The sequence below is a fragment of the Erpetoichthys calabaricus genome, chromosome 8 (genome assembly GCF_900747795.2).
Source record: "Erpetoichthys calabaricus chromosome 8, fErpCal1.3, whole genome shotgun sequence".
NCBI classification, from domain to species: Eukaryota; Metazoa; Chordata; class Cladistia; order Polypteriformes; family Polypteridae; genus Erpetoichthys; species Erpetoichthys calabaricus.
In genome coordinates this window covers 78,695,634-78,710,452 of record NC_041401.2, presented here as the reverse complement: position 1 = coordinate 78,710,452, position 14,819 = coordinate 78,695,634, and the positions used below count along the sequence as shown (strand labels likewise).

The 14,819-nt window shown below is 39.0% G+C and overlaps 1 protein-coding gene across 1 annotated transcript; it reads right to left on the bottom strand.

The window, feature by feature from the left end:
• Positions 1-1,483: 1,483 nt before the first annotated feature.
• Positions 1,484-13,034, bottom strand: LOC114655715 (pinopsin-like). The gene is made up of 5 exons (XM_051930960.1): positions 12,610-13,034; positions 12,105-12,287; positions 5,880-6,025; positions 4,006-4,245; positions 1,484-3,559 (listed from the first exon to the last, which is right to left on the bottom strand). The coding sequence occupies exons 1-5, from the start codon at positions 12,968-12,970 to the stop codon at positions 3,410-3,412; spliced, it is 1,080 nt and encodes a 359-aa protein (XP_051786920.1). The 5' UTR covers positions 12,971-13,034; the 3' UTR covers positions 1,484-3,409.
• Between the last annotated feature and the right edge of the window lie 1,785 nt (positions 13,035-14,819).

Genomic DNA, 14,819 nt, shown 5'->3' with positions numbered 1-14,819 from the left:
GAAATACTACAAAGGTTTAGTTCTTATTTGTTGTCCATTTTATTTGAAAAGGATTGAGCAGATTAGAAAATAGATACATGGGTGAATGAGTAAGAAAGAATGAAGTATGTTAGGAAATGTTCATAGATTGGACCTAAAATGTGAATTCTCAATTTAATATTTAGTGTCTATTAATGTTATATGACTTTTTAAATGTTTGTTGACTATATTGTCCCTGTTTTCTAAACCATTCAGGATTGCTTTTTGCTATCAGAATGCTTCAGAGTTACTTCTTATTTATGTCTGTTACAGTTTAGTATGGTTGGAATAGTGATATAAAAAAAAATAAACATCTTTGTATAAATGGAATGATTCCATTATAGAAATCTTTTGGGAACAACGAAGTGCTTGGATGAATGCTATGGCAGGAAGGCATTATTTTAACTTGAATATAACTAACATACAAGCTTTTAGTGTCCATGCTGGCTTTTCTGTGGGTGCTCCCAAGCCCTTTTGTATTCCAGAGACGTGCCACTTGGGTTGACAGGAAACATTAAATTACCTTCTGAGAGATTAAGTATGGATATTTGAGTGAGTGTACTCAGTGATTACCTGTTGCCCCTCCCCAGGCTTGCTGTTGTCTTGTACCTGAAGCTGCTGTTGTAGACTCTTTTTTCTTTAAGATTCTGTATTGGATTAAATAGGTTCAACTGTCAAGGAGTCACTGCAGTTCAGGGGACAATAACAGAGCATAGGGAATGTAACAAGGCTGAAACTAACATTAGTGACTAAATGGGAGTCAGTAGGGCAGAAGTAAACCATATCTATGTAAAGGTAACAATGTAAGGAAATGCTTAGAGGGCAGTGCAGCATCTTCTGGCAGAGTAAGACTTGTAGAAGGGAAGCTGGTATATTTTGAAAGTGTAGAAATTAAGTGAGCTAGTTAAGGGGTGCAGCAATTTTAGGAGCTACTTGAGGGTAGGAGTAAACTCTGCCTCTGCAGAAGTCACCATGAAAACAACATGCCTAGAGGGTCTTAACAGGTGTAAACATAGAAATCCCATGAGAGACAAGTGGGATTTTACTGTTATTGCATTATATTTATTAAAATTCTAAGACTGTGTAAGATACTGAGTGAATAGCTGTATACAATAATAAATTGAACTGAATTTAATTGGGACCCTGCTGCCCAAGACAACGAGGGGATAATTTGAAATATAAAAGTACTCCTTTAATTAAGCGAGTTTGTGTTTTGGAGGGTGTCCCTTGCCCCAGAAGTGAATCTCAAGAAGATTTAAAGGCTGTTCCTTGATGATTTTGTTAACCCAGTGGTAGAGATTTTGGAGATGTTACAAAAGAGCAGTCGGATATATCTAAAGTTGGAACACTAAAGGCCAACAGATCATTCATTAAGTTTTAGGGACAACCAATGAATTCAAAATTACCAAAAAACAATGTTGTAATCAAAAGATTCTGAACCAAAAAGTTTAGTAAGTTTTCCCACTAAGTCATTCCTTTATTTTGCAACAAGATTTGGATACATCTTATTGTAAAAAGCTATTTTATATAACATGGCTGCCATTATGTCATAGGACATGTCGTACATACATTATACGTCTAACAACAACACAGCACCACAGCAACCAGGTATGCAAAATGGTGGAACCCATAAAATCCAGAAACACGAAATGGCGGCACCCATGACAAACAAATACACAAAATGGACACAAAATGATAGCAATTCAGGAATGGTAAAAATCAACAGTAAGAGTAAATATAAATAAGAAAGACCCAGAGTATTATTTTCATAAATCTACTGAGCTGACACCAGAGGAGTGAAATATCTGAGAACAGAAGAGGATTTAAAGGGAATAGTTTAACAAAGTGTTTGAAGGTGCGAGACAGCAAAGTTATTCCACCCACTGATTTAGGGAGTGATCTATGGTTAGTCAGGCTCTTACTGGCCATGTAGACTTTCTTTAGTGTTTCATTGTATAATATTTGATTCCTCCCTTTTTTCAGCATTACCTGCATTGGATTAGAAGAATGACATTTTTCATATCCTGGTGAACTACTTGGCATTTTGCTTCTATATTGCAGTGCTCACCAGGAGGAGCTGTCATGTTATCTTAATCACTATATTATCTTAGCTTATAGTATTATTCACTGATTACACATTGTAATATGAATTTAACCAGCTGTTTGACCAATTTTGTAATTAAGCTACAAGAGTTGACTTGATTTTTATCCTTGAATGCTCTGTAACCTTTCATGGCTGAGCTCAGGTCCTAAGTTGGGATCCTGAGGTGGTTTGTCGTGTGGTGGGTGCGTCAATGTGCTGTATCAGTGCTCGCTCCCAACCTTCAACTTTCAACCTTCAATGCTTTGTAAAGCACCATACAATACTGGGCCAAGTAAAACTTGATATACTGTATAAACTAGGTATGCCTAATGGACTGCTTTAGCAATTTCCTCAAAACAACCCAAGGCAGGATTTATGGTATTATTCAAGAAAGCAACTGCCTTCTTAGGTTCCACATAGTCTTAGAGGACTGTCTGCTGCAATTAAGCAACCAGTGCAGTATAAAGCCGATTCAGCTTTACTTTGACCACTGTGAAGTGTAGGTATGCTTGTCCCACTTTGTTCCTTATCCATACCTGGCATTTCTAATCACAAGAAATTCGCTAAGAAATGTCACAGTTTAATGAGACATTGTTTGAAGAGATGCATTCTCCATCTGAAGTGTGTTTGGATGCCATGTGGACAATACTACTGTTTACCATCTGCATCAACACTGTCATTTGATGAGCTCTAGGCTGTGGGCTGTTCTACCAAGAAGCTGACAAGAAGAAGTCATGCATTTGCAGGGGGTGGAGCTGTAACTACTTGTCATCTAGACCTTTAGACTTAGCTATATAATGATATAACAAAAGAGTCTGAAAGCCCATATATAGGTATGGGAGACAGCAGAAGAAATGACTAAAATTAATCAGCTCAATCAACTAAAGTGAAAATTGAAGTTGGGCTTCTTTCTATATTCACCTGAGCCACCCTTGGCAGTGAAGTTATATGGTGAATTAGCAGAAGAAACACCTCAAAATAAGACTAGGACCAGACTACCCAGGTGAACTCTGTGGTAAAGGAAAATGCAAAGCACCTCCCAATCAATGAACAATATAAAATAATTAGGAAAGAATAATTTATGAGGAGTAAAGTGAATGGCTTCTACACAACTAGCTTATAGTTATAAAAGGACGGAGAGCAGTCCTTTTTCTTATGAACCATTCAGCGCAGTAACAAGTTTATGTTGTCATCAAATACAGAGATCTGCATTACAGCCAGCCACAAAGAAAGCATGGACTTTAAGAACTGATAAAACCCAGATACTTTGGATCCAGAAATGTGTATGGATGATGGCCTGGTTGTGAGTTAGGCTGGGCTGACCTTGGTCCCAGCCCCTGAAGACACAGAGACGACCTCAGTGCGTCCTGCTGTACTGGAAGCAGTAGATGAAGTCTCCTCTTCTGTAGCAAAAGGATTGCGGCCACAACACATCATAGTCAGCATGCAATTACGGAACTGTGGGAAAATATGAATTATTATTAAAATGTATGGGTCAGAGGTCAGTCAGAGTATGATTTGTTTTAACTGTATGCTGATGCTCACTGCATAAACATTACATTTTAAAAGAAAGAAAACAGGGATCCTTTATACTCCTGGTTAAGCAATGTCATGCCTGAGAAATGGAATTTTGCAGTCTTATTATATGGCAGAAGTCATTTAATATTTAATAGAAAAAAAGGTTCAGAACTCCAATTGGATTTGCTTGGTTTAATAATTTTAGAAAAGTATACTATATTATGTAAAAAAAACATGGTCTTTCTTAGATTGCCCCCCACCCCATATCTGAGTTTATTGCTGCCAAACATTAACCTCAGTTAATCTCAGCAGGAATGATTGCTTAATGCCAGGCAACCTTAACTCTATAGATGGGCAGTAAAAAGAAGCCTTATTGGTGGCAGTACCTGTTTATTCATGAAGACATAGATAATGGGGTTGTAGACTGTGGCTGTCTTTGAGAAGTAGGAGGGCATGGAGGCTAGAGTTGGATTGATGACTATATCCTTGTCAATTGCTACAACCATGGCAAAGGTGGCATATGGTAACCAGCAAATCAAGAATGCCAATACCATTGCAATGACCATGCGGGTGACCTCCCGTTCAGCCCGCTGGGTGGTCTCAGATTCCTTTTGCTGGGCAGCTACCTGCAACGTAAAGAATTAAGACAAAATAAAAACAGGAAATAATGTTTTTTAAGCATCTAAAAATTGGTTATTTAGCTCAATAATTGATATTCTTAAAGTGAATGTCTGAATATATTTAGATGTAATTTGCCTGTGTATGTGAATGTAGAACTAGAGGGCCTTGATGGAGAAACAGGGACCTCAATGAATTTAAGGAGTGTATGAACAGGATGCTAAAGATCCTTATAAGGTTTTGTGGTGGCACATTTGTGGACTGCTTTGGGGGACTGTCTGTGTTTTGTAGGGTCACTTGATATAGTTCTCTAACATTTACCCTAGCAATGAATCATAATGGATGGAAAGCACCCACATTGTATATAGAGACATCTCAATTTTCTGTCATAAAGAGTGTTTTGGACGGCACAGATACTATTTCATCAAGCTGAGAAGCATCTGGCTTCTGGAATTGGAAATTGAAGTTAGTGAGTTGTGGCAGGGAAGATCATCAAGGAAATATAACATATACAGTAGGAAAACCCTAACTCATTACAGTTAAGCAAGAGCTAACAATGAGGCAGTGTCTGCTCACCTCTGGCTCTAGTACAGAAGAGCAGAGGAATGAAAATAACATGCAAATAATATCACTGTCAGGTTAGGAAATATTTAAGCAGATGTCTACATGTATGAATTCATCACTGTGTATGTGGACATTATGCATGTAAATATTGAAAGTGTATTGCTAGTTCCACTATTTGGATGTTGACATGTTTTTAATTCAGTATATACAGTAATTACTGTATATAGTAAGGTATGTAATGTTACACTGTGTGGGGTTTGCACCTTCTTTGTCTCGAGGTGTTCCAGTTTCCCTCTCATATTACCAAGACTTGCTTGAAAGGTTAACTTTGGCTTATGTGCATGTGAATGGGCCTTGTGAAGGATAATATAAATCATATTGTCTTGCTTGGAGGTATGGTTCTTTGAGCTAGACAGCAACCATGCACTGGACTAGATGGATTTTAAGATTGTAATGCTATGTTATGTATGACTTATTTTAATAATGCTCTGTCCTCCTCAGTCAATTAACATCTATCGTGTCTCCCAGGCAAATAAACTCATCAGTAAGAAGTGACAAGTATCTAGTATGAGATCTACTAGTAAGATATCTATTAAGTTTTTTAACGTGAAACTAGTTTTTCATCCCAAGTCTGCAATTAATATACCTTTATCAATAGATACACCTGTAAAGGCAGAGCATGAATATAGTTGACCTGCCAAAGTGACAAGGATTCTTAATGTGATTTTTTTAAATAAATGGCACCCTTTCTGGGGCTGGTCCATGCCTTGAATCTGATGTTGCTATAATAGGTCCCATCCCAGGACACTGACCTAGATTAAGAAGATTTGGTATTGATTGATTGGTTGGTTGATTGATTGAATGAATTAATAAATTTTGTTTGAACAAGTGTCATTAGCAGATCTTTCCTCCATAGCCCTAGGTGAAGACCAGTCTGTGAATTCTGCTGCTTGTCATTTGTGGGAGACACTTTTCTGCCCTGTACAAATCTTAGGTTTCATGCCTTGTATTTTAGCCTGTGCTTAGACATCTGCTACAAAAGAGGAATTTTGTATTCAAAGATGATGTGTGCACTTACAAGTCTCAGTGTAACCAGGAGGTTCCCATAGGAAAAAATGATCATGCTGAGTGGCATCACAAAGCAAGTAATGAAGAGCATCATGACATAGGAGTTGTTGTTTGTCCCTCCAGTGTACCAGTTAGGACCACAAGAAGTACGCAGGCCTGCAGGAGAAACATGCAGTTAGTTATTGGCAGGGCACCTGCGTTAGAGCTTTGGACCCTACACTTTTCAATCCATTTTAAGCTTATATTGTAAGTTGGTTGTAGAAACAGCAGGGTAACATGGAGGAGGTGCTTTCTCACAACACCAGGACAGTGGGCTCACACCCCAGCAAGATGTCTGTGTTCTCTACAGGTCTGTCAAATTTTCTCACACATGCCAAAGATTTCTGTATTAGGGTAGCTGGTGTCACTAAGTTTGCTCAGTGTATATGAGTAAGTGAGTGATAGTGGGTCCTCATAATTATAAAATATAGAATGTTTTAGTCTACAGTAAATAGGCAGCAGATAAAGGAGATTAGAGAGTCAGAGAGAGGGTACAATATAAGTAATTGTAGTTTTACTGTTTTGTGCTGTTTATTTTGATTTCAGATATATGTACAAGGGGGAGTACGGTGAAGCTATACCGCTACTTATCACATGCCTACAGCCTTGTTAATCTGTCTGCCAAGTGGCATTATGCTGAGTTGATTGAGATGCATGTTTTTGACATTTATTCTACTATCGTGCATGTGACTTTGGCAATTTTCTTTTTCGAAGCCAAAAAAAACATGTCAGGTCATATCAAACATCAAGATGATCATGTTTTTGTGCATGAATAGACTTGTTAATAAAGAGCTTCCCCTTAAACAGACTTTTAATCAATGACAGTACACTAAGCTGTCTGCAGGAACACATTGGGGAAGAAAGCGTCTCAAGCAGTGCCACACACAAGTTGCATTTTGTACTCTGATAGCTCACCTGCACACATTGTTAGTCAGTCAGTCATTATCCAACCCGCTGTATCCTAACACAGGGTCATGGGGGTCTGCCGGAGCCAATCCCAGCCAACAGGGTGCCAGTCCACTGCAAGGCACACACACACACACCAAGCACACACTAAGGACAATAGCACCTAACCTGCATGTCTTTGGACTGTAGGAGGAAACCCACACAATCACAGGGAGAACATGCAAACTCCACGCAGGGAAGACCTGAGAAGCGAATCCAGGTCTCCTTACTGCAAGGCAGCAACGCTACCACTGCGCCACCATGCTGCCCTTGCACACATTGTGCTGTTAGTCAAAAGATTTTTGACCAAAAATGATGTGGTTGTTGCTTTGCAACCCCACCATCCCACCCCCCCAATTCCGCAGATCTCCTACCATGCTAGAAATACAGGAAAACTTGCAGGAAGCACTAGACACAGTAACAAAAGACGAGTATGGGAAATATTTCTAGGAAAAGAAGAAACACTAGGACAAGTGTATTGCATCTCAAAGGGAGTATTTTGAAGGTGACTATAATAGGATTGCAGCAGTTGTGTAATTTTTTATTCCAACAATTCCTTATATTTTTGGGTCCCCCCTCATATATTTTGTGTAACAAAGAAAACTTGGATGACAGTAATAGCATGCTGTCAATGTAAATACCAAAGGATTGATTATACACACGTGATGCTTCCAGCTGTCACAAGATAGCAATGGAGAGCCACCAGTAACAAAAGTATGCTGCGCAAAAAGCACAAAATGAATTCTGCATAGGGACAAACCTTACAATAATAACAATGTGCAAATCATGGGTAAAAAGACGCCCACTAAACTTTTTCTCATCTGCTGCTACTTCTGAGGTGAAAAATGTGGATGGCTCTATGCTAAACTACAGTATGAGAACTGATGAGAGAATTCTGGAATTTTCTGAGCCAGAATGAAGGTAGCAATAAAGAAGAAATCAAAGTTATTAAGAGCGTAATGAATAGCTGTGAGGGATCATTGGCTGGAGTAGACAGGTGTGGTGTAAAGAGACAACAAAGAGGCAGGTAAGGAGAGGAGGGACAGAGAAGGCAAGCAGTTGGTAAAGGGTACAACATATGAAAAATATAATATATAATTTGGACCGAGAGTTTGGTTCAAAGGCATGCTCCCAAAGCCTACTCATAAAATTGGCATCCAGTCAATATAACTAATTGTTCTACTTAAGCTTTAAGTTCCATCTTTGAGTATATGTTTAACCTTTTTTCTTATTTGTTATGAAGAATGTGTTGACTGTTTTTTTTAGCCTTTACTAACTCTGTTTATATTTACAGAATATACCTGTATTTTTTAGGTATAATTTTTTTTTTCAGTCCATATTGTTTTTACTTTTGCCATTGTACAACTCTTATTTTTGTGATTACTGTTACTGTTACACACTTTTAGAATTTCTAGTTCTTTAATAGCACTTTATAGTTCTTTCCTGGGTTGTGCGGTTCCTCATAGAGCCATTGCTTGACAAAGCACCACTCCATTCTGGGAAGGGTTCTTAGAAAGTTGGTTCTTTGTGCTTTGAAAAACTTCCTAAAATGTAGAAGAAACCTGAAATCTTTAATGTATGGCAGGCTACCTAGCAGGACACTCACAGATTAAGAAACCCAAACTTATCCTGTGTTACTGGATGTATGCAGCATGGATTCTTTTAGAATCATGGTTATTTACTGTATGGAGCCTGTTATGGGTCTAAATAAATAAAGGTTCTTTCTAGAACCTTCATATGGATGGGTCTTTTAGGAACCAAAACTGGTTCCCCTATGGCATCACTCTGAAGAACCTCTCAGGCACCTTTATTTTTAAGAGTGTATAACAAATATATAAACAGTTCCTTTTTCTTGTCAAAAGATGCAAAAAACTTTCTTTGTGTTTATTTCCATATCTCTCTATTATATGAAAAAATCTTGGAATGAGATAAGACTTTTTCAGAGAGATAATTTCACGTCCCGCGAGATGAGACTTTGTGCCAAGAGATGAAGTGAAAACCTAACAGGTCCAAGCGGGGCTGGAAGTAAAAGACAAACAGTAGAAGAAGAAAAGACAGAATAGAAGACAAAGTAGAACATGGTAAAGAGGTTCAAAAATGTTGGCACGATACACATGCAGAGCAGGTTAGAGATTATCAAAGTACTAAAATTCGAAATTCTCAAAAAACTGATAGTAAAGATCGCATTAGCACTAACAAATGGAAACAGCAAAAAGAGATTGAATATATGGACACAGGTGATATGACACTACAAGCTACTACAAGTTTCATTTCAAAGAAACCACAATTCGGTCAGGTTTATATTTATGATCACAAAGAAGCGATGCAACATAGAATCGAAAGAGTTAAACGATCAGATGTATTAGAAATTCTATAGCTAATAATGGATACAAGTCCATATGTCCAAAAGTATCGCACTTTACACAAAATTTATCTGAAAAACACAGACAAAGAAATTTTCTTGGATTTCTATATTAATCCAAAAGATCATGCTTGCATATATAATAAACCAACATGTGACGAATTCTCAGTGATAATAGTTTTGAAAGACAAAGATATCAAAGACAGAGTTGATATTTGTGTTTATCCAAAAGCACAGCACGATTCATCGCAAGCGGCAGATCCAGGAAAGGACTAGTGTGTAAGGACCACACAGGGGTTGGCAAGCAAAGTGAGCAGGAGGCAGAGCCCCAGAGTTTGTAATATAGTAATTTAATGTTATTCAGCAATTGTTTTTTGAATATTTGTTTAGTCTATTCATTTTTATGTTACTAATACTGTATACCTTTATATATTTCACAATTTTGTCTCCTTTCGGCCCACTATTGTTGCCTGTCCTTTTTTTCCCTTTGTTTTGAAAGCATTAGATATATGTAAACCCACTGTGAAAATTTATTGGAGTTCTATTTGATAGGATTATTTCTAATTTTCATGTATATGTAAGACACCTTTTTATTTTTGTATATAATTCCTAATTCAATTTAAGGTGTTGGCTGCCCCTATGCTTGATCTATATTGATACTTTGTGGGTTTCACTAAGTTTGTACAATCAATAGATGGTCATAATTTATTGGATTCATTGGCAGATGATTTCTCACCTGACAAAGACAGAAAGGCCTTCTAAAGTATACCCACATCTCTAATAAGATGTTCCTGAGTTGCTGTAACATTTTTTCTCTATCTAGAAAATGGGTGGGTGAAATAACTGCATTGAGCTGCATCATGAGTGGCCTCCACTTATAATGTGGTTCTCATAACAGCTCTCTTATGGTAATTCAGTTCGCAAATGAGGAAGTAATTAAGTAGGGTTAAGGTTAAGGTTGGGAGCATGCATAAGTTTTTAAGTAAGTAAAATTTATTTATAAAGCTCCTTCCTCAAACTGGTGTCACAAAGTGCTGTACAATAAAATAAAATAATATAAAAGATATAATAAATAAAAAATAAAGTAAAAATATACTAACAAAGGCGGCACGGTGGCGCAGTGGTAGCGCTGCTGCCTCGCAGTTAGGAGACCCGGGTTCGCTTCCCGGGTCCTCCTTGCGTGGAGTTTGCATGTTCTCCCCGTGTCTGCGTGGGTTTCCTCCGGGTGCTCCGGTTTCCTCCCACAGTCCAAAGACATGCAGGTTAGGTGGATTGGCGATTCTAAATTGGCCTTAGTGTGTGCTTGGTGTTTGTGTGTGTCCTGCGGTGGGTTGGCACCCTGCCCAGGATTGTTTCCTGCCTTGTGCCCTGTGTTGGCTGGGATTGGCTCCAGCAGACCCCCGTGACCCTGTGTTCGGATTCAGCGGATTAGAAAATGGATGGATGGATGGATATACTAACAAAAAGGTAAGTCTTAAGTTGGATTTTAAACTGTTCAACTAATTGCACTGATCACAGAGAAGGAGGAAGACTGTTTCAAAGCCTGGGAGCAACAAATTGAAATGCTTGATCCCCACACGTCTTCAACCTGGAACGAGGGACAGAAAGAAGGCTTTGTGGACTGGATCACAGGGCTCAACTAGTGGTGTCATTTACACCTTAGTCTACTATTTGCACTTTCTGGTTAGATGCTAAATTGCATTTCATTGTACCTGTACAATGAAAATAAAGTTAAATTTAATCTAATCTAATCCAATAGTGCAGGAGATCCACAATGTATTGAGGAACCTGAGCATGCAGGGCTCTATAAGTGAGTAAGAGAATTTTATATTGTATCCTGAATTCTACTGGACTCCAATACAAAGAGAATAAATAGCAGAAATGTGAGTTCACTTACGGGAGCATGTTAAAAGCCTGCATAGCTGCATTTTGAATGGACTGAAGGCGAGTTAAACCAGATTTGCTTAGACAGGTAAAAAGAGAATTATAAAAATCAATGCTGTGGTTGGTTGGGAGCATGCACTGATTCAGCGCATTGCCGCACCCACCTTAAAAGTGTGAATAAGCATTTCCATCTCAGCCATAGAAACAACAGTCCTTAACTTGAATAGGATTCTCAAATGAAAAAAACAGGAGCGACTAAGGGACCTCACATGGGCATCAAAATTCAGCGATTGATCAAAAACAACACCTAGGATGCGTAGAGAGAGACCTGAGAGAAGCGACAAAAGCTTTTGGCTAATTGCTGGGTATAGGTCAGGAGGGGTAAATATTAGAAGCTCTGTTTTCTGAGAGTTTAGCTTTAAGTTTTTGGCTAAAAGCTATTTATTAATCTCCATCAGACAATCAACAAGAAAAGACAACTTGTATGATTGTTGGCTCATAAAAGAACAATAGAGCTGGATGTCATTGGCATAAAAATGATAAGAAATATCCTTAAAAGAATTGATAATATAAGCTAACGGAAGTATAAATAACTAAAAAAGAATGGGCTAAAGGACAGAAACCTGAAGGACAGGATATGAAAGACACTACGATAGCCCTGAACACCGCTTTATAAATGGTATTACACATTGCCTGAAAGGTAGGCGTTTAGTGGAGTTCTGCTCCTTTCATCAGCCTGACCGCAACAACTCTCATCCTATTCAGCAATACAAATAAGCTACACAACAATGAAGACTTTCATTCCAAGACTAACATTCACAATCTTTTAAGTCTCAACCCAATATCTGTGTGTAGTCGTCAGCTATATTTGGATTGGACATGAGACCATTACAGCTGTCTAACAAGACTGAAAGCTGTGTAACTGGCCACTACATTTTATAAGGAGGAAGATAAGTAAGAATCTATTGGACAATCATACCCATGCTCATCCCCTTCTATGTGTACCTTCAGGGACATAGCTGCTCCAACCAAAGAGAGGTGGTGTTGTCCATATTAGGGACCATACCCAGGTGAAGGTGCATCCAATTACAGCATGCTTCTGCTGGAAGCGAAAATCTCCCATTGGCTTGCAAATGACAATGTAGCGTTCAAAGGCTAAAATGGCCAGTGACCAGAGACCTACAATACCTGTGGAAATAGAAGGACAAAATATTTACTGGAGGCAGAGAGGTTATACAAATTAAGATAGTCTTTTGAAAAGAGACTTTAATTTTAATGTGATCAGGAGCGTATGAGGCCCAGAAAACAGGATTTTGATGGACAGTAGTTTTGCAGGTCTATAGTGCTCCAGAACAGTATTAAATGAATTAATGTTGAAGCTGACCATTGTCAGCTACACCCTGCTTCTCTCAGTTTTACTGTTATTCAGGTTTGACAGAGAAAAGAGGCTAAAAGTTGATTATTTTACCTCAGGAGCATACCACATATTGCCAGACACACTTGTCCCTACCTGTCAAGGAGACCATGAAGCCCTCAAACTCACAGACGGACTTCCCCAGTAAAAAATAGCCATTGGCATTGTTGGAAAAACTGATGGTGCTGCCAAAGAAGGTGACCAGCAAGTCCGCCACTGCCAAGTTGACCAGGATGTAGTTAAGTGGAGAACGTAGTTTCTTGTAGCGCACAGACACCACAATGACCAGGCCATTTACGAAGGTGGCAGCCACCACCACTGTGCCCATTAGGGCTGCAACCATCATATAGGTGCTGCGTGGTGCTTGGTAGGGCCACTGAGGACCATCAAAGGGACCTGGAGTCCCATTTTCAGTAGGTGATGCATCTGCTATGCTTATGTTATTTCGAAGCTGCATGACCACAGAGACAAGAAAGCAAGTGGCTTCCACAAGATCCTGGAGCTAATATTGACTTTCTACAAAAGCCAATGTTTTTATAGACATGTTGACACCTGTATGTGCTCAAACCCTCACTAAGCCAAACCAATTCCCTAAGCGTGTGCTTGCATTATAGAGCATTAAGTAAAGCGGCTTAGAGCACCCAAGGGAGAAGAGCCTTTAAAGAACTTGCATTTTAGGGATTTAAGGTGATCTCCTCCCAGGTCTGTGATTCACAAGTTTTATCTTTTGTGCATGCCATGCTGGGCCCTTTACTGGCTGGGACACCATAATGAAAGAGCAGTATGGAAGGAGGCATAACATGGCCGGGACTGATCAGAACTAACATGCAAAGGGAAAAAAATGGTGGACAGTAGAGAGGAGCTGGGATATCAAGAGCAGTTCCTTGCCCAGTATGCAGGGGTCTATGAGAATTGTAGTCCTGCAGAACAACTCTGTCAGGGGCCTTGGGTGCTGCCAGAGGGCACCACAGGGAGAAGGACTCCCTGTTTCAGGAGGTTATCGTCGGGCTATGGCCCAATACTGGAAGTACTCCCTGATCTGACATAAAAGTGAGCTGTCCAGCCTCATCCAGTGAGTCAGAGTCAGGAGGCAGAAGGCAAAGCTCATCTGGAGGAGGAAGAAGACAATTGTTTATTGATAGGCTGTGGATTGGTTGGAAAATAGGTATTTTGTGAAAATAAAATACTTTATTTTACACCTGGGACTGTTTTGTGTGGCATGTCTTAAATTTAAGGGCTCAGTGGCACCCCCTGTCTTTTACACTTTCATACTTTCACACTGCCTCCTAATGGCAGAAAGACCTCAAAAATGAGACAAAATAATGCAAGTAAAGCAGGACTTGTGCCTGCATTGCTACCTGTTACCAGAAACCTGTTCTATTTGGTCAAATTGGCATTTAGGGCAACAGAGTCTATACTAGCAAACTACTGGCTAGGCATACTGTATGTGTAGAGAATATACAGTACATAACAGGACACTCAGCTGACCACAGATCACCTTACTGTGGCAGGTAGGAACAAACATGAAGCTCCTGAATAAAAGAAAAACAGGCTTTCTAATAATGATGTCACCTATCAGCTCAGCTCAGATTTTATCCACAGGAATTTCTAAGTTGACAGCAGTTGTTAGCAGCAAACCTGGAAATGAAAATCCTTGCATATTTTCATTTTTATGCAGTGCTATTTCCTGTCTTTACAAACCTCCTATAGAAAAAAAACGCCAAACTTATGAATTCTATCTCTTGGTTTAGACAGATCTTTCTCCCTTTTACACAAAAAAGCACATAACTTATGAATGTTGATCTTTCAATTCAAGTATTTAAGATGAAGAGGTTCTTTAGTCATTTAGTTTCTCATGTTTGTGCTGTGGTGTTCATTTGCCACCCTCCACACTGAGTCCTCTGAGCGTGTATGTGAGTGTGTACATGTGTGAGATTCTGCTCAGCACTTTCTTCCTTGATTTAGGATGAGAAACTCATAATAGCTAGAATGTATCCTTCACAAGGTTATTAACATTCAGTTACAGTGACATCAATACCATAATACATTGGATGGCTTTGTTCTAGTTATTAAATTACAATTAGTAGTTCTTGGAATTAAAGTGGTTGTACTTATTGTTGAGGTAAGCGATGCTTTGTTCCTTTCTGGTCGGTTTCCTCCAGATATGTGCAAGAATTTGTTCCTTTCTTTATTTCAGGAGCTTATCTCCTTATATGCCTTTCATAGCACCCCCTAGTTGTGGGTGTTACAGCAGTTCCTCTTCCAGGTTTTTACACACACAATGTCCTCAGTTGCTATCAAAGTCA

What these genes read in the sequence shown, in the direction of transcription:
- LOC114655715 (XM_051930960.1), bottom strand. Translation starts at nt 12,970, where the DNA reads ATGCAGCTTCGAAATAACATAAGCATAGCAGATGCATCACCTACTGAA. An exon ending in GAGCAGCTATGTCCCTGAAG is followed by an intron (nt 6,026 to 12,104) that starts GTACACATAGAA and finishes TTTCTCCTGCAG; the next exon opens with GCCTGCGTACTTCTTGTGGT. An exon ending in TCCTGGTTACACTGAGACTT is followed by an intron (nt 4,246 to 5,879) that starts GTAAGTGCACAC and finishes TTTACGTTGCAG; the next exon opens with GTAGCTGCCCAGCAAAAGGA.